Source organism: Pseudophryne corroboree, chromosome 9 (assembly GCF_028390025.1).
Source record: "Pseudophryne corroboree isolate aPseCor3 chromosome 9, aPseCor3.hap2, whole genome shotgun sequence".
Taxonomy (NCBI): Eukaryota; Metazoa; Chordata; class Amphibia; order Anura; family Myobatrachidae; genus Pseudophryne; species Pseudophryne corroboree.
In genome coordinates, this window is record NC_086452.1 from 436,230,272 (window position 1) to 436,251,986 (window position 21,715).

The 21,715-nt window shown below is 46.7% G+C and overlaps 1 protein-coding gene across 4 annotated transcripts in view; it reads right to left on the reverse strand.

Moving 5' to 3' along the window:
* Positions 1-21,715, reverse strand: part of LOC134958441 (D-threitol dehydrogenase-like) — a 173,573-nt gene that overhangs the window by 138,486 nt on the left and 13,372 nt on the right. For 2 of the 4 annotated variants that reach the window (XM_063941051.1, XM_063941049.1), the window contains exons 2-3: positions 10,961-11,060; positions 1,988-2,074 (exon numbers count right to left, since the gene is read on the reverse strand). The exons of 1 other annotated variant lie outside the window; for it this stretch is intronic. In XM_063941051.1, coding sequence (XP_063797121.1) covers positions 1,988-2,003 — 16 coding nt within the window. In that variant the 5' untranslated portion in view covers positions 2,004-2,074; positions 10,961-11,060. Of the gene's footprint in view, positions 1-1,987; positions 2,133-10,960; positions 11,061-21,715 lie in introns of all 4 variants that reach the window. One more of the 4 variants, XM_063941050.1, reaches the window with a different exon arrangement.

Sequence of the window (21,715 nt, forward strand, 5' to 3'; positions counted from 1 at the left end):
ATTTCCATTGAATGATCTTAAAAACAAGAACAGTACTGTACTGACGTCTGTTAAAGGCTACAGAATATTCCCTGCAGAAGGCAGGGTTGTGGACTGAGAGATGTATTTGTGGTTGATTGTAAAACAAAAGGGTTCATTTATTAAAGTTGACTTAAACAACAAATCAAACACTTGCTTTTAATATTTGACTTGCACCAGACATAACAAAGGGGGTAATTCAGAGTTGATCGCAACAGCAAATTTGTTAGCAGTTGAGCAAAACCATGGGGGGTCATTCAGACCTGATCGCTCGCTAGCGATTTTTTGCAGCGCTGCGAGCAGATAGTTGCCGCCCATAGGGGAGTGTATTTTCGCTTTGCAAGTGTGCGATCGCATGTGCAGCTGGCCGGTACAAAAAGGTTTTGTGCAGTTTCTGAGTTGCCCAGAACTTACTCAGCCGCTGCGATCACTTCAGCCTGTCCGGGGCCGGAATTGACGTCAGACCCCCGCCCTGCAAACGCTTGGACACGCCTGCGTTTTTCCAAATGCTCCCAGAAAACGGTCAGTTGACACCCACATACGCCTTCTTACTGTCAATCTCTTTGCGATCAGCTGTGTGGATTCTTCGTTAAATCCATCGCTGGGCAACGATCCGCTTTGTACTTGTACGACACGCCTGCGCATTGCGGTGTATACGCATGCACAGTTCTGACCTGATCGCAGCGCAGCGAAAAAAACCTAGCGTGCGATCAGGTCTGAATGACCCCCCATGTGCACTGCAGGTGGGGCAGATAACATGTGCAGAGAGAGTTAGATTTGGGTGGGGTGTGTTCAAACTGAAATCTAAATTGCAGTGAATAAAGCAGCCAGTATTTACCCTGCACAGAAACAATATAACGCACCCAAATCTAACTCTCTCTGCACATGTTATATCTGCCCCACCTGCAGTGCACATGGGGGGTCATTCTGAGTTAATCGTAGCTGTGCTAAATTTAGCACAGCTACGATCAGGCACTCTGACATGCGGGGGGGGGACGCCCAGCACAGGGCTAGTCCACCCCTCGTGCCAGTGCCCCCCCCCCCCCCCCCGCGCAGAAATGCTTTTGCATTTGAGGAGTAACTCCCGGCCAGCGCAGCTCCTGCAGCTGGCCGGGAGAGAGCTGCGCTGGCCGGGAGAACCTCTTCGCTGCCCGGGTCACAGCGGCTGTGTGTCACGTCACGCAGCCACCCCAGCGCGCCCCTACGGTCCGGCCACGCCTGCGTTGGCCGGACCGCGCCCCCTAAACGGCGGCTTAATGCCGCAGTCCAGCCACATCCCGCCCAGCGTCCGCCTCTGCCTGTCAATCAGGCAGAGGCGATCGCTAGGGAACGACGGCGACGGCGCATGCGCAGTCCCAACCCGATCGCTGCGATAAACTGCAGCGAGCGATCGGGTCGGAATGACCCCCATGGTTTTGCCCAACTGCTAACAAATTTGCTGCTGCGATCAACTCTGAATTACCCCCAAAGTTCATCACTGATTATCTGCTGGGCTCCTGGGCAAACTTTACACCTACAGTAAATGCAATGTTAATATATGTGCTATAATGTAAGAGAGACATGCAAACATTATAAAAGAAATAAAAAAGAAAGGAAACAAAAAAATAAATATTTTAATGAGTGTTTAAAAAAAGCCTTTTATCTTTCTAGAATTATCAATGTTTTTCATATAATTTTACATAATTCTGAGCATCGTCAGTTCTCACTTTTATTTAATTTTTTGCAACCTTGTACAAAACTCTCCCTGAGCTTTTTGAGCAAATAATATGAATAAGTGAATTTTAAATAATACATTTAAAGTATGATTAATACAGTATAATGACAGAAATCTCAGTCAATGGTCAAGTACAGTATGTTGTGAAGACAGATAATATTTTAATAATTCGGTGCTACGGAGATACATGCCCCCTACTTTCTCATGCAATCATGTCTAGCACAATGTAACAATGGTTAATTTTTCAGCACATACCTTTAGATTTTTCCATAGTAAATTTGCCCTCAGGTCTTCCTCCCCAGATGGAGATTCTCTGTTAAATAACTCACACGGACTAGAAAACTTTAATGGTGAAGAAAAAATACTAAGTACTTAAACGTTCCTCAGTAGTGTTTTGGTTCTAGATGATAAAGGGGAGGACGGGATAGTGAAAAGTGAGCTGAACAAACCTACCCCCTCTGTTACCTAAATATATATAGTGCTTAGTCATGTGTAATTGCAGAGTCAGCTTAATGTGTTTTATGTAACACGCCGGCAGTTACACAAGCCAATGGAAAGCCCTGCCCAATTTCAGATTACATATTTTATCAAATGTCTGTCTCACCCCACCTCTTTCTATTGCTCTGTAATGATGCGTGTGATAGTTCTAAGCATTTTCCCTATTTGTGTTACTAACAAAAGAAAGTAAAAATACTGTACAGGGCACCTTACATAACCCATCGACATTCACAGTGTTTCTGAGCGTGATGAATCTTGTTTTTTATACACTAGAATTTCCTACACAGACAGGACAAATAAGGAGCCACACATATAATGCAATATACTCTGTGTGGATGAATAAATCGCAGAACAATTAGTAGGGGTAGTAACTTTATGGCGGCCAACTGACGTTGGGCAATTAAGCTATGTTGTATAACCTGAAAACGGGTGTGGATCATTAGATCGACAGTGTCTAGGTCGACAATGTTTAGGTCGACCACTATAGGTTGATAGTCACTAGGTCGACAGGGTTTGAAGGTCCACAGGGTTTCTAGGTCGACATGTTCTAGGTCGACAGGTCAAAAGGTCGACATGAGTTTTTCATGTTTTTTTGGTGTCGTTTTCTTCGTACAGTAACCGGGAAGCCCAATTAGTACACGCGTTTCACCCACAGCAAATATTTTAGGACTATATATATATATATATATATATATAGTCATTTTTGAAAGAGGGCACTCACCAATTTTTTAAAAAGGTCAAAGGTTATTTATTACCACATCATGAAGACAGTCAACGTTTCGATCACATCACAGTGATCTTTGTCAAGACATCAGCAAAGTATTGTAGATAGCAGGACACCAAAGGCAGCATGCTGCCTAAGCTCTTAGCTTAGACATATTGTAGTAAGGAGCCATTATAATGTGGCTCCTTGCTGGTTAATCTTAGACCCAGATTGGGGTAATGGAGGTGTAAGGTGTGGTGCCTCTGGACTGGCTGAGCTGGATGGCCTTAGTGTGGCATACCCTTACATTCTATTAACACTTTTCACTTATTAATTTTTTAACACTATTTCTCTATTTTAATTGCATTTCATTTTTGTATCACTTTCTCTATAGCTTCGGCTTCCTAAATACTAATTTATTAACACTATAGTTTTTTCACTGGTATGCTACGCTGGGCTTTCTGGCTTATGCTGGTGTTTTGGGGTGCCACACCCTGCACCTAGATATAGCGCTAGGGACCCCAAATATACAGAGACGCCTTGATGCGGCTTTGGGGCTTATTCACACATTTGCGCAAATATGTGTAACGAAGATCTCTGAATTCTATTATTATGTGGAATTTAAATCTGGTTACGGTTATCATTCAGGGTGCTGGGGGAAACAAATGGCTTTTTATGTGGAAAGATGAAACCACCTTTGGAAGAAAATGTTGACGAGTTCTCAACTCTGCCCTATCTTCATGGAAGATCAGGTAAGGGCTCTTGTCGGACAAGGCCCCCAATTCAGACATCCGCCTTGCGGATGCCAATGCCAAAAGCATCACCACTTTCCAAGTGAGAAACTTCAACTCTATTTCTTGTAGAGGCTCAAACCAACCCGATTGAAGGATCTGCAACACCACATTAAGGTCCCATGGTGCCACTGGAGGCACAAATTGAGGCTGGATGTGCAGAACCCCTTTCACGAACATCTGAACTTCTGGAAAGGAGGCCAATTGTTTATGAAAGAAAACTGATAAGTCCGAAATCTGGACCTTGATTGACCCCAATCTAAGGCTTGCATCCACACCAGCCTGCAGAAAATGGAGAAAACGTCCCAACTCAAACTCTTCCGTAGGAGCCTTCTTGGATTCACATCAAGACACACATTTTCTCCAAATACGGTGGTAATGTTTAGACGTTACTCCTTTCCTGGCCTGAATAAGAGTGGGGATGACTTCCTTGGGAATACCCTTTCGGGCTAGGATCCGACGCTCAACAGCCATGCCGTTAAATGTAGCCGCGGTAAGTCTTGATACACACATGGCCCCTGCTGTAGTAGGTCTTCTCGAGGAGGAAGAGGCCGAGGATCTTCTATGAGCAACTCCTGAAGATCTGGATACCAAGCCCTCCTTGGCCAGTCTGGGGCAATGAAGATTGCTCAAAGTCTTGTTCTTCTTCTTATTTTGAGACCTTTTGGAATCAGTGGAAGTGGAGGGAAAACATATACCGACCGAAACACCCACTGGGTCACCAGTGCATCCACTGCTATTGCTTGAGGGTCTCTCGACCTGGAACAATATCTTTGAAGCTTCTTGTTTAGACGAGATGCCATCATGTCTACTTGAGGAACTCCTCAAAGACTTGTCACCTCTGCGAAGACTTCTTGGTGGAGGCCCCACTCTCCTGGATGGAGATCGTGTCTGCTGAGGAAGTCTTCTTCCCAGTTGTCCACTTCCGAAATGAAAATTGCTGACAGAGCTCTAACATGTCTTTCTGCCCACCTCTGCCATTGACACCTTGTCACCTCTGCCATTGCCACTCTGCTTTTCGTTCCGCCTTGCCTGTTTATGTACGCAACTGCTGTTGCATTGTCCGACTGGATTTGCACGGGATCTTGAAGAAGATGTACCGCTTGTAGAAGGCCGTTGTAAATGGCTCTCAATTCCAGAACGTTTATGTGAAGGCAGGCTTCCTGACTTGACCATTTTTCTTGGAAGCTTTCCCCCTGTGTGACAGCTCTCCAGCCTCGGAGACTTGCATCCATGGTTATTAGGACCCAGTCATGAATCCCAAACCTGCGTCCCTCTAGTAGGTGAGAACTGTGTAGCCACCACAGGAGCGAAATCCTGGCTTTGGGGGACAGGATTATTTTCCGGTGTATGTGTAGGTGGGATCCAGACCACTTGTCCAACAGGTCCCACTGGAATACTCTGGCATGAAATCTGCCAAACTGTATGACCTCGTAGGCCGCTACCATTTTCCCCAACAACCGAATGCATTGATGGATCGACACGCTTGTTGGTTTTAATATTTGTTTGACCATTTTCTGGATTTCCAGAGCCTTTTTCACTGGAAGAAATACTCTCCGTACTTCTGTGTCCAGAATCATCCCTAAAAAGGACAATCTTGTCGTCGGTTCCAACTGCGACTTTGGAAAATTCATGATCCAACCGTGTTGTTGGAGTATTGACAGAGAGAGTGCGATGTTCTGCACCAACTGTTCCCTGGATCTCGCTTTTATCAGGAGATCATCCAGATAAGGAATTATATTGACTCCTTTTTAACGAAGGAGGACCATCATCTCCGCCATCACCTTGGTGAATACCCTCTGTGCCGTGGAGAGTCCGAACGGCAACGTCTGAAACTGGTAATGGCAATCCTGTACTGCGTATCTCAGATAAGCTTGGTGAGGAGGATAAATGGGAAATGCAAGTAAGCATCTTTTATGTCTACTGACACCATGAAGTCCCCCTCTTCCAGACTGGAAATCACTAAACTCAGGGATTCCATCTTGAAATTGAACCTTTTCAGGTAGAGATTCAGATTTTCAGGTTTAAAATCGGTCTGACCAAGCCGTCTGGCTTTGGAACTACGAAGAGGCTTGAATAAAAAACCTTCTCCTTACTGTGCCAAGGGTACCAGGAAAATGACCTGATCCTGATATAATTTTTGAATTGCCGTTGTTACTGCCTCTCCTCCCGGAAGAGAAGCTGGCAAGGTCGATTTGAAAAATCGGCATGGGGGGACATCTTGAAACTCTAGTTTGTACCCATGGGACACTATTTGTAAGACCCATTGGTCCAGGCCAGATTGAATCCAGATTTGGCTGAAAAGTTTCAGAGGTGCTCCCACCCGAGCTGACTCCCGCAAGGGAGCCCCAATGTTATGCTGCAGATTTGGCAGAAGCAGGGGTGGACTTCTGCTCCTGCGATCCGGGAGACGCTACGGATTTCTTTCCTTTTCCCATTCCCCTACCTGCAAAAAAAGGGGAGACCTTTGGCCTTTTTGTATTTGTTGGGCCGAAAGGACTGTATGTGAGAGTGATGTGTCTTTTTCGCCGGTGTAGGAGCATGAGGCAAGAATGTCGACTTACCTGCGGTAGCCGCTGAGACTAACGCATCCAGCCCATCACCAAACAAGTCCTCACCTTTATACGGGAGAGCCTCCATATTTCTTTTGGAATCTGCATCAGCATTCCACTGGCGAATCCACAACGCCCTCCGAGCCGATACTGCCATGGTAGCGGTTCTTGATCCCAAGAAACCAATATATTTCATGGATTCTAGTTTCGTACGCAGAAGCGTCTTTGATATGACCGAACGTTAGGAGTATCTCGTTTCCATCTATTGTGTCAATGTCTAATGACAAGTTTTCTGACCACTTTTCAATAGCACTACTCACCCACTCACAGACAATGGTAGGCCTGAGTAGTGTCCCATTGGCAACATCAATAAATCACCTCACTCACTTGCGCTCTGTCGGCTCCTTAAGTGAAGCCATTCCAGGTGCAGGGAGAAACACGTTTTCTCTTTTATGACAGGGCCCTGTCTAAAATGCGGGGTGACTCCCACCTTTTTTGGAAAAAGGTAAGCTGCCTGATATCCTTTTGGGAATCAGAAATTTCTTTTCAGGTTAAATCAGACCTGAGGTGGAGGGAAAATTACATTACTTCTTTACTAAAGTAAACCCTCTCCTTGTGGTAAAAGAGGGGGCTTCGTAACTTCTAACACCTCCTTTATAGCTAGAACATGTTTTGAATGCTTTTTTGCTAACTTAGGACCTATTCCCCTGGAATCACTAGTGTCGACACAGGAATCAGAGTCCGTGTCGGTATCAGTTTGTACTACTTGTGCAATTTTGTATGTGACCCAGAAAGGTCCCTGTGGATGAAAGGCAGAACTATTAAAAATCACATCTTCAACAGATTATTTTCATTTTCTGTATGAGATTCAGTCCAACCTCTTACTGATATGATTTACACTATCATGTAACCTTTCACCCAGTCAGGCTCTTGGTGTCATATTACACCTCTGTGTCCCTAACATGTCTCCACAGAGTTCCCTGCCACAGACATGTCACACACGCGCAGAACCACACCACAGACACTCCGGGATTTATAGGGGACAGACCCACAGTAAAATCTGTCAGAGGGACACAGATAGGATTTTGCCAGTTCACAACCCAGCACCAGTAACACAATGTCTGTGAACACAAAATGCACACTGACATTCAGCGCTTTTATAATGTTAATCACACAATTATATAGCACCAAATTCACTGTGGCCCCCCTGTTTTGCACCCTGATACTTGTTCAGTAGTGGAGGAGGACCAGTGTTGTCTCTGCAGCCTGAGGAGAGAGAGAAAATGGCGCTGAGCAGTGTGCTGGCTGACCGAGGAGGAAGCTCCACTCTTCAATGGTGTGTTTCTCCTCAGCTTTTATGAGGTAATTTTTTATACTGGCGGGGGTAGGACTGTGCCTCAGCAACTTATGCCCCTTATTTATGCCAGTTTCCATAGGTTTCATGCTGCCCAGGGCGCCCCCCCGCGCCCTGCACCCTGCAGTGCCTGTGTATGTGTGGGCAACATGGCGCGCTGTGCTCCCGCTAGCCGCGCGGTACCTTTAGCCGTCACTTTTTTGATTGAAGATCTGTCTTCTAACACTCACCTGTCTTCTGACTTCTGGCTCTGTGAGGGGGGTGACGGCGTGCTATGGGAGTGAGCATCTAGGCACGGCTAGCGTTCAGTTCCCTTCAGGAGCTAATGGTGTCCTGTCAGCCAGAAGCAGAGCCATGAAACTCTTTAGGAAGTTGGTTCCTACTTCTGCCCCCTCAGTCCCACGAAGCAGGGAGTCTGATGCCAGCAGATCTCCCTGAAAAGAAAAAACCTAACATAAGTCTTTTCAGAGAAACTCAGTAGAGCTCCTCAGAGTGCATCCAGTCAGCCTGGGCACATTTCTAAAACTGAGGTCTTGAGGAGAGGCATAGAGGGAGGAACCAGTTCACACCCAATGAAAAGTCTTTAGAGTGCCCATGTCTCCTGCGGATCCCGTCTATACCCCATGGTCTTGATGTCGTCCCCAGCATCCTCTAGGACGTATGAGAAATACAGTTTGAGTCTCCTATATCGAGTTCTAAAAATCCATATGCTACGAAAAATTAAAATGGCCATATTTGTACTTCTGTTTTTTTGAGGGGTCTGTGGCCATGCCTCCCTAGGTTTGGACACACTTCCCTTTACGACCGGACATGTGACTGCTCTTGGTGGTCCTGCAAATAAGTAACAGGTGCACTACATATGTTTATTTCACATAGTTATTTGATATTCAAATCATCATCACAGCACATACTGTATATATTGAGGTAGTAGCTAATTACAACCAATATAAACTCCCCAATTAAAAGTCTCCTTTGTGCCAATTTTCTAAGCTCAACTCATGATCTTTTAACATTGTTTGATTCTGCTGAATATGTTGAAGATTTGCAGATAAAGGATATCAGTTATAATCATTAGATTGAGTTTATATGATCTCTCTAGAAAGAGGGCTCTTCCAATGGTGCACATGTAGTTTCATGAGAGGCCACTTTCACTGGCAAGCTGGAGGTGGTGACCTCATCTTAAAATGGTCAAAGCTTGGGTCTGATGGCTTTACTCTTGCATATTGTTAACAATTTGGTGACCAGCTCAGCTCCTTCTCCTACAAAGCATCAATGAGTTGTCTGGATAAATGTCCCTTCTCCAATGGGCAGGGGCGTATCTACCCCTTGGCCAGGATGGGACTCACCAGGGGGCGCCAGACGGTTGAGGGGGGCACCGCCGGATGGTGCCACCCACAACTAGGGGGTAGAATTTGAGCCACATTAAGGGGGAGGCATGGGGGCTCAATAACTCAGGCTCACTCTCTCGCGGAGCCTCCGGCTGGAGCACAGCACTGCGCATGCTCGGGTATTGGGCCTGGTGATTGGGTGGAGGGGTGCTGCGCATGCGCAGTGGAGTGGGTGGTGGGAGAACATGGCTGGCGCAGGACATAGAGTGTGGGGATGCCTGTTAGAGAGCCTGCATGTGAGTACTGGATACACAGCTCCTTTATCCCCCTGCTGCCCCTCCTTGTGTTTGCATTGTGTATGGCACATTCTCATAAATTGTTCTGGGAGAGAGTGCAGTAGTGTATGGGGCGTAGTCTGTGAGGGGGGTTCCATGCAGTGTGTGGGGAGTAATCTGTGAGGGGGTGCCATGCAGTGTATAGGGAGTAGTTCTGTGAGGGGAAGGATGGGGGTGGCATGCAATGTATGAGGAGTAGTCTGTGAGGGGGGTGCCATGAAGTGTATGGGAAGTAGTTCTGTGAGGGGGGAGGGTTGCCAATACAGTGTATGAGGAGTAGTCTGTGAGGGGGGTGCCATGCAATGTATGGGGAGTAGTCTGTGAGGGGGGGTGCCATGTAGTGTATGGGGAGTAGTCTGTGAGGGGGTGCCATGTAGTGTATGGGGAGTAGTCTGTGAGGGGGGTGCCATGCAATGTATGGGGAGTAGTCTGTGAGGGGGGGTGCCATGCAGTGTATGGGGAGTAATCTGTGAGGGGGGTGCCATGTAGTGTATGGGGAGTAGTCTGTGAGGGGGGTGCCATGCAGTGTATGGGGAGTAGTCTGTGAGGGGGGGGGGGTGCCATGCAGTGTATGGGGAGTAGTCTGTGAGGGGGGTGTCATGCTGTGTATGGGGAGCAGCATATGAGGAGGGTTGTCCTAAACTGTATGGGGAGCAGTGCGTGAGGAGGCCAGTGGTGGATCCGGGATGGGGGGAATGTTGGGGTTTGATAAGTACTATCACTCCCTGTAACACACATAATGGGCATAATGTGTAAGGGGCACTTTTACTGTGTGGCATAATGTGTATAAGAAATACTACTGTGCAGCGTAACATGAATAATGGGCTCTAGTGTGTGGTGTATTGTCTATAACGGGTACTATAGTCTGGCACAAAGTGAATATGTAATGTGGATAAGGGACACTGCTATGCAGTGTAATGTGAGTAAAGGAAACTACTGTGTGGCGTCATTTGAATTGGGGTACTATTGGTTGGCCACTCCCCTTCCCCATGAGACCAAGCCCTTTTTTTATGCAGATATGCTGGGGGGAGGGGGGGGTAATATAAGGGGGCACCAATCCCAAAGTCTGCCAGGGTCACTCAGACCACTAGATAAACTTCTGACACTGGGTAAGTTTAAGTAACCTAATGAGGGCACCTTCATGGAGGGGGAGGTGGGGGGGAATGTGAGACAGGTAAATATACACATATACAAAAACAAAAGGGATACAGATAGACAGTGGGTCGGCTGGTGTTGTAAGGGGTTCAGTATAAAAACCCGGCGGTCAGGATGCCGGTGGTCAATATACCAATGCCGGCATCCCGATCACGGCAATGCCGACAGGGATTAGTTTGGTACCCTAACCTCCCTCCCCTACACCCTAACCCTCCCTGTCTGCAGCCTAACTCTAATCTCTCCTATTGGTGTCTAACCCTAACCTCCCCCCAGTGGTGCCTAAACCTAACCCCACCCCCTTCCCGCAGCCTAAACCTAACCCTCCCCCCTTAGTGGCTAACCCCAACAATCCCCCGTTGGTGCCTAACCCTAACTCCCCCTCTCTGCAGCCTAGTCCTAACCACCCTCACCCCGCAGCCTGACCCTAATTCCCCCAAGCCCCCATCCCCCAGAGTGTGCTTACACCTAACCCCCCTTCCCGCAGGTAACCTAACCTGGCACTTCATACTTACCTCTGGGATCCTGACTGTTGGAATTTCATTGCAGGGATCCTGTTCTTTTCGGGATTCCCATGTCGGTACTATGGCTGGCGGGATGCTGACAGCCAGGATCCTGGGGGAATACCATTGTAAGACATAAAGGGTTTGCAGACACCTACCTGCAGATGATCCTAAGTTTTTATTTGAACTGATTACAAGTGTTCCAAAATATTGTTTCATTATAGAATATACAGTATTGTATAACTCAGAGATCACCTTCTGTCAGACGAGAAAGTAATGTTAAATAAGCGATGATGTCAATAGGCCTTTCCCAAGCTGTCACTCTGATTACAATCACCGTGTTCCAGCACCCCACCCCCCTGACATACACACATTTTTGAAGTTATACAACGCAGGTTTCATAAAATAGTGATGATGCCCCGTCTGGGTCCAACCCTTCTGCAGCCACTGGCTGCCTAAAGCTATAAAACATGTCCTTTTCTGGAGGACGGATCATATTTTTCTAGGAGGTAATCTTGTATATCAAAACATTCTGAGTCTGCAGATATGCCAGTGGGCGAACTCTACCCAGTTACACCAGTGAGAGGTGCCATGAAGGGTGGCACAGCAGCTAGCAGGAATGGACAGAAGGAATACCAGCTCATGCAAGTGAAAAACACTTGGTGTCGTGTTGAAAGCGATAAAGGCGTCTTCCCACCCTGGCAAGAAGAAAATCAGGTCATTGTTTCTCAGGCCAGAATGTAAGTACTGTACATCATACCCCAAGGGGCTTTTTGTGACCATCAGAGTTCCCAACAGGGAAATTAGTATGAAACTGTCCCATCAGCCATTCACTTACAGAAGTATATTGATTTAACTCACAAGTGCAAATGATTTAACTCACAAGTGCAAATGATTTAACTCACAAGTGCAAATGATTTAACTCACTAGTGCAAATGATTTAGCTCACTAGTGCAAGTGTACATGAAATGGGCACAGTGCATTATTGTGTCCAACGCTAAACTAACATGTATGTTCCAATGTATGTACTCATGTATGTTCCTATGTATGGTAAAAGTTACTTATATTGTAAAAAAAAAAAATTCAGCGCATTTGGCACAGCTCTCTGCAAATGAATGCTCAGTTTGACCGTCAACTAGTTTCAGCAAAGGCTCACAGGTAAAAGTAAGAGCGTGTTGTGGAACTACAAATACCAGCTTGCCCTCTTGGGGGAGCAGCGTTGGGCCAGAACTGAGGGCCTAATTCAGAGATGGATGCAATTTGCCCATCCACTAGATCTTTGTACGCAGCGACTGTGCTAAAACATGCAAAAGCCGCAGGGGGTATCTTGAGTTAATATTGGACAACTGCCGGCTTCTGTGGTCTGCTGCTGCATCCTAGGACTCAGCATCACATCATCTGTGTGAGCATCAGACATCCAGTAATCCTCAGGTTACCCAGGATGTCCGGTCAGATCACGCTGCAGAGGCACAGGAAATCTAAAGGGTGGAATTGGCCATTTTGCAGGTCTTTCCGATCCGATGCGCGTTCCCATGAGCATCGGATCCTCCAGATTGAACGTGCTGCACTAACGATCATGTCCGACTCTGCAGGCATGGCTGGGATCACACAAGATACATTGTGTGCAAAAGGACAGCATGTGATGTATCTTGGGCGATCCTGCCACCCGGGAGGCTGCCAGGGTGATGGCCTGCGACATGACGGTCGGACATGTCGCATAGGTGTATGGGGCCATTAAGTCGGGAGACATAGACCCTGGCCTCGGCACGCCTACAAAACGTGTCTGACTTTGTAAAATGCTCTGTCGTCACCCCCGCCTCGCCCCAATCAGCCGCAGCAATTCAATCAGGCACTGCAACTGATGTCGCAGAACGAGATCTGAACATGCGCAGATCTCACCCCATCGGTGATGAGAATTAACTTCTGGTTAAGGTACCTCTCTCAATCAGTCCCTGAATCCCATCTATGTGAGAGCCTCCAGCTGTGGGAAGAGCCCTCTTCCTGAGCACAGACCTGACGGGTCACTTATTCACCTGCAGACAGAGCTGTAATTGCTCCACGCTACAAAGAATGATGTGGGGTGAAGATTGGCACTGGGGAGCAGAACAATTGTAAATCTTCCTGTGTACTTTTTAATCATCATAGGTAGAAAAAATAATAATAATAATAATAATAATAATAATAATAATATTGTCATAATTAATTCGTTATTAAGCAATATATTCAATAATTCATTAATCCCTCATTCACCACCAACTAAAGTCCACCATTAGCCTCTCATTCCCTGTGAATAGCTGCTGTAGCTTTTATCATCATCATCATCATCATCATTATCATCTTTCTCCAATGGCCCCCAATATCATCATCATTCTTCATTATCTCCTTCTCACCATGGGGGGTGACGTATCAAACCTTCGAGAGAGAAAAATTGGAGAAGTTGCCATAGCAACCAATCAGTATCTGGATAATAGATCAACAATGTATTGGTTGATAGTCAATAGGTCGACACAATATGGTGAATATGCATGAGGTGAACAGGTACAAGAGATCGACTGGTTCAGAGGGTCGACATGACAATGGTCAACACACAAAAGGTTGACACATGGGGTTTTCACATGTTTTCCTGTTTGCTTGAATTACTATCCATTGGGAATAGTAACCTGAGCCACCCTGTGAGAAAAGCCAGGCCCCAAGGGTACACATTTGTACTGATAGTGGTCAAATAATATACAAGATTTGGGCCAAAATAATACTGTGTCAACCATTTGTGTGTCGACCACTGTCATGTTGACCCTTTGATCCGACAACTTTTTGTACCTGTTAACTTTAACCACTGTCAGCCTTTTGGAACTGTCAATCTCTTGCACCTGTCGATCTAATGCATGTTGACCATTTAGTGTCGACCTATTGACTGACGACTATAACACTTTCGATCTATTAATCCAGACCCCAACCAATCAGCATGTAAATGTCATTTCATAGACTATGCTAGGTAAATGATGAATAGAAGCTGATGAGTTGCTATAGGCAACTGCACTTTATATCTCTCAAAGGTTTGATACAACTCCCCTCATGTATGGTATCCTAAAATTGTACATTTTCATGCACACCCTTCAGATGTATCACTCCAACATTAAATTTAATTGAAATGCCACCTAAATGTGCTTACTGCATACATGACAGCCTTAAAAAGAAACCTTCTGGCAGAGTATTGAAAACGTCAACCATGTTGGAGGTGAGGATGGATTGGGAAGCCAACTGCAGTGGGGGTGGGCCCACAATCTACTGCTGAAATATCAGGACTTCGGACTCCCAAGTGAAGTGGGCGGTATGTGGAAGACTGGCTACCTCAATCGGAAGTCCTGGTGAGGCCGCTGCATTTTGGGACTCTCCCTGATATTGTAGGAGAGTTGGAACATATGGCTTAATGGCTGTATACAGTATATTCCAAAACTGTGGCACAACTACCATCACTACAGTGGCCCTTATGGTGCCCTGATATCAGGTGGGCCCAGTAGAAGAACAGGGTGGATTGGCAGCATTGGGTCCTCTCACAAGTCTGTTATGAGGCCTGGTGATGTCACCCCTGTTACATACTGTATGTAAATCTGAATAGTAAAAGTATTGAACTTAACGCTTCTTTCTACACAGAGTCACAAACTAAAAATTTAATAACATACAGTTCATACGTGTCTACTCTCCCAGAACATCTGGGTCCCCGTGGACCCTGGGCAAAGTAGGCTAAACTCCTAGTACAATGGCTGTTACTGGGGTAGGGGATGAGATGACACAATTCTCAAGGAAGCACATCATTTTGACCCCACCCCCACTGACCCCATTGATCGTTGCATTGTGCACCTGCCTTCCAGAAACTCTCCCAGAGGGTCAACTATAATGTAGTGACAACAAGATGCAGTCTAGATTTAGGTGGGAACACTTTAATGTAGTAGTGTCACAGATGTGGTGGTGCACTTAAACTTTGTGTAATTAGGCCTCATAAACGTATTCAGGGAGTGTAGTGCACATGAGCCTCTGGGTCCGGGCGAGCCCACACTGCACACACCACACTCAGATTATACTTACCTCATGCAAAGGCACAAGTGGGTACCTCCTCCTCCTCTTCAGTGCCATCTGCCCAGTGATATCTTCAGGAAGATGGTGCAGCACAGTGAAAGCAAAGACTCTGGAACTGTGCCAGAGCCTTTGCTCTCTTGTGCATATGTGCCATCTTCCTGAAGATATCACTGGGCAGATGGCGCTGAGGAGAAGGAAGGACCTGCGTCACAGCACACAAATTAAGATGTGTGGCTGGGGTAGGGAGGGCCAGCAGTGTGCCTTCAATGGAAAAATGAGAGGCACCATCGATGGTATTAAACTGTGCAGTCCCATACCAACAATGGTTTTTACACATGTGCACAAAAGAGAATTGTCTCTCACTGACATCTGAGACAGAATGAGAGGGGCAAGTTTCCTCCATACAGTATGTGAGTAAGACGGAGGCGGGGCTAGACTGCTGACTGACAGCTGAGCTCCGACAGTGTCAAGTCAGCGAGGCATGGAAGCCCATCTCGGCACATGTCATGCACTGACTGATGCGTTGTTGAACTGTAACCCGCTGGACTCGATGATGGCCCAGTGGTGCTGGGATTCTAGATGGCAGCTTAGTAATTCCGCACTACAGTGCAAATGTTAAAAGGAAAACATCAGGCCCACGGCTAACATCAGTGGCGGAAAATTACCTGAATCTCATAATGGAAGGTTAAACCATCAGCTATAGGTGAGCAACCATCAATGATTTCTAACCATCGATGATTGATGGCTACCTCTAGGCTTGGGGGCTGCTGCTCAGAGGCAGGGCTCACTTCACATGAGCCCCCTCAGGCGTTAATATGCCCCTGTTAGGACTCTTTCAGACCGCAGGCCAAGTAGATTTATTAGAAGCAATATCTACTTTATTCCTGCCTAGTTTGCGACAACACAGGAATTTTTACAAGGTGGTAGTAATCTAACACTCAGTCGCCAGGCCAATAGCAAAATTTAAGTGTCAGCCTGGTGATCCGCTCCAACTCTTCTGATCATGCATAGGGGATGGCACACTGGCAAGGAAACTCCTTTTGGGCTTTAGCTCTGAAAGACTAAATGGGGCTTCATTTTCTATGCACCAGTCCCCAAAACATGTTTAGAAGAGTAGAGAGCTAGGATCTCCGTAGCAGATGGACAATACAGGTTGAGCATCCCTTATCCAAAATGCTTGGGACCAGAGGTATTTTGGATATCGGATTTTTCCGTATTTTAGAACAATTGCATACCATAATGAGATATCATGGCGATGGGACCCAAGTCTAAGCACAGAATGCATTTATGTTACATATACACCTTATACACACAGCAGGGAGGTAATTTTAGCTAATATTTTTAATAACTTTGTGCATTAAACAAAGTGTGTCTACATTCACACAATTCATTTATCTTTCATATACACCTTATACACACATCCTGAAGGTCATTTAATACAATACTTTTAATAACTTTGTGTATTAAACAAAGTTTGTGTACATTGAGCCATCAGAAAACAAAGGTTTCACTATCTCACTCTCACTCAAAAAAGTCCATGTTTCGGAATATTCCGTATTTCGGAATATTTGGATATGGGATACTCAACCTGTATATCCAAATTTCCTCAAGGCTAGCCCTGAGGCAGCTGCATAGTCTGCTGTGGCAATAGTTCTGCCATTAGAGAGGTCTACTCCCAGTCTTTATGTTGGACTATGCTGTTTGTGAGGATACTGGGTTCCAAATCACTCAGTCACGGTGGTAGATGAAAACCAACAGTGGTTTATTGAACAGAATGGGTTATAAACAGCTCAGCACACATCTGTGATCCAATTCTACACGACAATCCCTCCTGGAGCTCCTGACAGAACATTACTTCTTAGTCAGTCTACTGCCACCCTCTCACCTCCTGTCCCAGATCTCTCTCACCTCCCCCCTTTGCTATTATCAAACCTTTGTCTTTCCTACAATAAGGCGACACCCCCAGACAGTTTCAGAGCAAACCTATTTTCTCTATCGTCCTAGTGGATGCTGGGGTTCCTGAAAGGACCATGGGGAATAGCGGCTCCGCAGGAGACAGGGCACAAAAAGTAAAGCTTTAGGATCAGGTGGTGTGCACTGGCTCCTCCCCCTATGACCCTCCTCCAAGCCTCAGTTAGATTTTTGTGCCCGGCCGAGAAGGGTGCAATCTAGGTGGCTCTCCTAAAGAGCTGCTTAGAAAAGTTTAGCTTAGGTTTTTTATTTTACAGTGAGTCCTGCTGGCAACAGGATCACTGCAACGAGGGACTTAGGGGAGAAGAAGTGAACTCACCTGCGTGCAGGATGGATTGGCTTCTTTGGCTACTGGACATTAGCTCCAGAGGGACGATCACAGGTACAGCCTGGATGGTCACCGGAGCCTCGCCGCCGGCCCCCTTGCAGATGCTGAAACAAGAAGAAGGTCCAGAATCGGCGGCATGAAGACTCCTCAGTCTTCTTAAGGTAGCGCACAGCACTGCAGCTGTGCGCCATTTCCTCTCAGCACACTTCACACGGCAGTCACTGAGGGTGCAGGGCGCTGGGAGGGGGGCGCCCTGGGAGGCAATGAAAACCTATTTTTGGCTAAAAATACCTCACATATAGCCTCCGGGGGCTATATGGAGATATTTAACCCCTGCCAGAATCCGTTAAGAGCGGGAGACGAGGCCGCCGAAAAAGGGGCGGGGCCTATCTCCTCAGCACACAGCGCCATTTTCCCTCACAGAAAGGCTGGAGGGAAGGCTCCCAGGCTCTCCCCTGCACTGCACTACAGAAACAGGGTTAAAACAGAGAGGGGGGGCACTAATTTGGCGTTAGAAATATATAAAAAAGATGCTATAAGGGAAAACACTTATATAAGGTTGTCCCTATATAATTATAGCGTTTTTGGTGTGTGCTGGCAAACTCTCCCTCTGTCTCTCCAAAGGGCTAGTAGGTCCTGTCCTCTATCAGAGCATTCCCTGTGTGTGTGCTGTGTGTCGGTACGTGTGTGTCGACATGTATGAGGACGATGTTGGTGAGGAGGCGGAGCAATTGCCTGTAATGGTGATGTCACTCTCTAGGGAGTCGACACCGGAATGGATGGCTTATTTAGGGAATTACGTGATAATGTCAACACGCGCCAAGGTCGGTTGACGTCATGAGACGGCCGACAAACAATTAGTACCGGTCCAGACGTCTCAAAAACACCGTCAGGGGTTTTAAAACGCCCGTTTACTTTAGTCGGTCGACACAGACACAGACAGGGACACTGAATCCAGTGTCGACGGTGAATAAACAAACGTATTCCTTATTAGGGCCACACGTTAAGGGCAATGAAGGAGGTGTTACATATTTCTGATACTACAAGTACCACAAAAGAGGGTATTATGTGGGATGTGAAAAAACTACCGTAGTTTTTCCTGAATCAGATAAATTAAATGAAGTGTGTGATGATGCGTGGGTTCCCCCCGATAGAAAATATGGGCGGTATACCCTTTCCCGCCAGAAGTTAGGGCGCGTTGGGAAACACCCCTTAGGGTGGATAAGGCGCTCACACGCTTATCAGAACAAGTGGCGGTACCGTCTATAGATAGGGCCGTCCTCAAGGAGCCAGCTGACAGGAGGCTGGAAAAATATCATAAAAAGTATATACACACATACTGGTGTTATACTGCGACCAGCGATCGCCTCAGCCTGGATGTGCAGAGCTGGGGTGGCTTGGTCGGATTCCCTGACTAAAAATATTGATACCCTTGACGGGGACAGTATTTTATTGACTATAGAGCATGTAAAGGATGCATTTCTATATATGCGAGATGCACAGAGGGATATTTGCACTCTGGCATCAAGAGTAAGTGCGATGTCCATATCTGCCAGAAGATGTTTATGGACACGACAGTGGTCAGGTGATGCAGATTCCAAATGGCACAAAGGTGTATTGCCGTATAAAGGAAGAGGAGTTATTTGGGGTCGGTCCATCGGACCTGGTGGCCACGGCAACTGCTGGAAAATCCACCGTTTTTACCCTAAGTCACATCTCTGCAGAAAAAGACACCGTCTTTTCAGCTTCAGTCCTTTCGTCCCTATAAGAGTCATATCTGCCCAGGGATAGAGGAAAGGGAAGAAGACTGCAGCAGGCAGCCCATTCCCAGGAACAGAAGCGTTCCACCGCTTCTGACAAGCTCTCAGCATGACGCTGAGACCGTACAGGACCCCTGGATCCTACAAGTAGTATCCCAGGGGTACAGATTGGAATGTCGAGACGTTTCCCCTGCGCAGGCTCCTGAAGTCTGCTTTACCAAGGTCTCCCTCCGACAAGGAGGCAGTATGGGAAACAATTCACGAGCTGTATTCCCAGCAGGTGATAATTAAATTACCCCTCCTACAACAAGAAAAGGGGTATTATTCCACACTATATTGTGGTACTGAAGCCAGAAGGCTAGGTGAGACCTATTCTAAATCTAAAAAAATTTGAACACTTACAGAGGTTCAAATCAAGATGGAGTCACTCAGAGCAGTGATAACGAACCGGGAAGAAGGGGACTATCTGGTGTCCCGAGACATCAGGGATGCTTACCTCCATGTCCCAAATTTGCCCTTATCACTAAGGGTACCTCAGGTTCGTGGTACAGAACTGTCACTATCAGTTTCAGACGCTGCCGTTTGGATTGTCCACGGCACCCCGGGTCTTTACCAAGGTAATGGCCGAAATGATGGTTCTTCTTCGAAGAAAAGGCGTCTTAATTATCCCTTACTTGGACGATCTCCTGATAAGGGCAAAGTCCAGGGAACAGTTGGAGGTCGGAGTAGCACTATCTCGGATACTGTTACAACAGCAGGGGTGGATTCTAAATATTCCAAAATCGCAGCTGATCCCGACAACAAGTCTCCTGTGCTTAGGGATGATTCTGGACACAGTCCAGAAAAAGGTGTTTCTCCCGGAAGAGAAAGCCAGGGAGTTATCCGAGCTAGTCAGGAACCTCCTAAAATCAGTGCATCATTGCACAAGGGCCATGGTAAAAAAAATGGTGACTTCCTTCGAAGCAATTCCAGTCGGCAGATTTCATGCAAGAACTTTTCAGTGGGATCTGCTGGACAAATGGTCCGGATCGCATCTTCAGATGCATCAGCGGATAACCCTATATCCAAGGACAAGGGTGTCTCTCCTGTGGTGGTTACAGAGTGCTCATCTTCTAGAGGGCCGCAGATTCGGCATTCAGTTTTGGATGTTGGTGACCACGGAGGCCAGCCCGAGAGGCTGGGGAGCAGTCACACAAGGAAAAAATTTCCAGGGAGTGTGATCAAGTCTGGAGACTTTTCTCCACATAAATATAGCTAAGGGTAAATTTATAATGCTCTAAGCTTAGCAAGACCTCTGCTTCAAGGTCAGCCGGTATTGATCCAGTGGGATAAAACATCACGGCAGTCGCCCACGTAAATAGACAGGGCGGCACAAGAAGCAGGAGGGCAGTGGCAAAAACTGCAAGGACTTTTCGCTGGGCGGAAAATCATGTGATAGCACTGTCAGCAGTGTTTCATTCCGGGAATGGAAACTGGGAAGCAGACTTCCTCAGTAGGCACGACCTCCACCCGGCAGAGTGGGAACTTCATGGGGAAGTTTTCCACATGATTGTAAACCGTTGGGAATTACCAAAGGTGGACATGATGGCGTCCCGTCTGAACAAAAAACGGGACAGGTATTGCGCCAGGTTAAGAGACCCTCAGGCAATAGCTGTGGACGTTCTGGTAACACCGTGGGTGTACCAGTCGGTGTATGTGTTCCATCCTCTGCTTTTCATACCTAAGGTACTGAGAATTATAAGACGTAGAGGAGTAAGAACTATACTCATGGCTCCGGATTGGCCAAGAAGGACTTGGTACCCGGAACTTCAAGAGATGCTCACAGAGGACTTATGGCCTCTGCCGCTAAGAAGGGACTTGTTTCAGCAAGTACCATGTCTGTTCCAAGACTTACCGCAGCTGCGTTTGACGGCATGGCGGTGGAACGCCGGATCCTACGGGAAAAGGCATTCAGGAAGAGGTCATTCCTACCCTGGTCAAAGCCAGAAAGGAGGTGACCGCACAACATTATCACCACATGTGGCGAAAATATGTTGCGTGGTGTGAGGCCAGGAAGGCCCCACGAAGAAATTTCAACTCGGTCGATTCCTGCATTTCCTGCAAACAGGAGTGTCTATGGGCCTCAAATTGGGGTCCATTAAGGTTCAAATTTCGTCCCTGTCGATTTTTCTTCCAGAAAGAATTGGTTTCAGTTCCTGAAGTCCAGAAGTTTGTCAAGGGAGTATTGCATATACAACCCCCTTTTGTGCCTCCAGTGGCACTGTGGGATCTCAACGTAGTTCTGGGATTCCTCAAAACACATTGGTTTAAAACCAGTCAAATCTGTGGATTTGAAGCATCTCACATGAAAAGTGAACATGCTCTTGGACCTGGCCTGGACCAGGCGAGTGTCAAATTGGTGGTTTTTTTCTCAAAAAAGCCCATATCTGTTTGTCCATTCGGACAGGGCAGAGCTGCGGACTCGTCCCCAGTTCTCTCCCTAAGGTGGTGTCAGTGTTTCACCTGAACCAGCTTATTGTGGTGTCTTGCGCCTACTAGGGACTTGGAGGACTCCAAGTTGCTAGATGTGGTCAGGGCCCTGAAAATATAGGTTCCAGGACGGCTGGAGTCAGGAAAACTGACTTGCTGTTATCC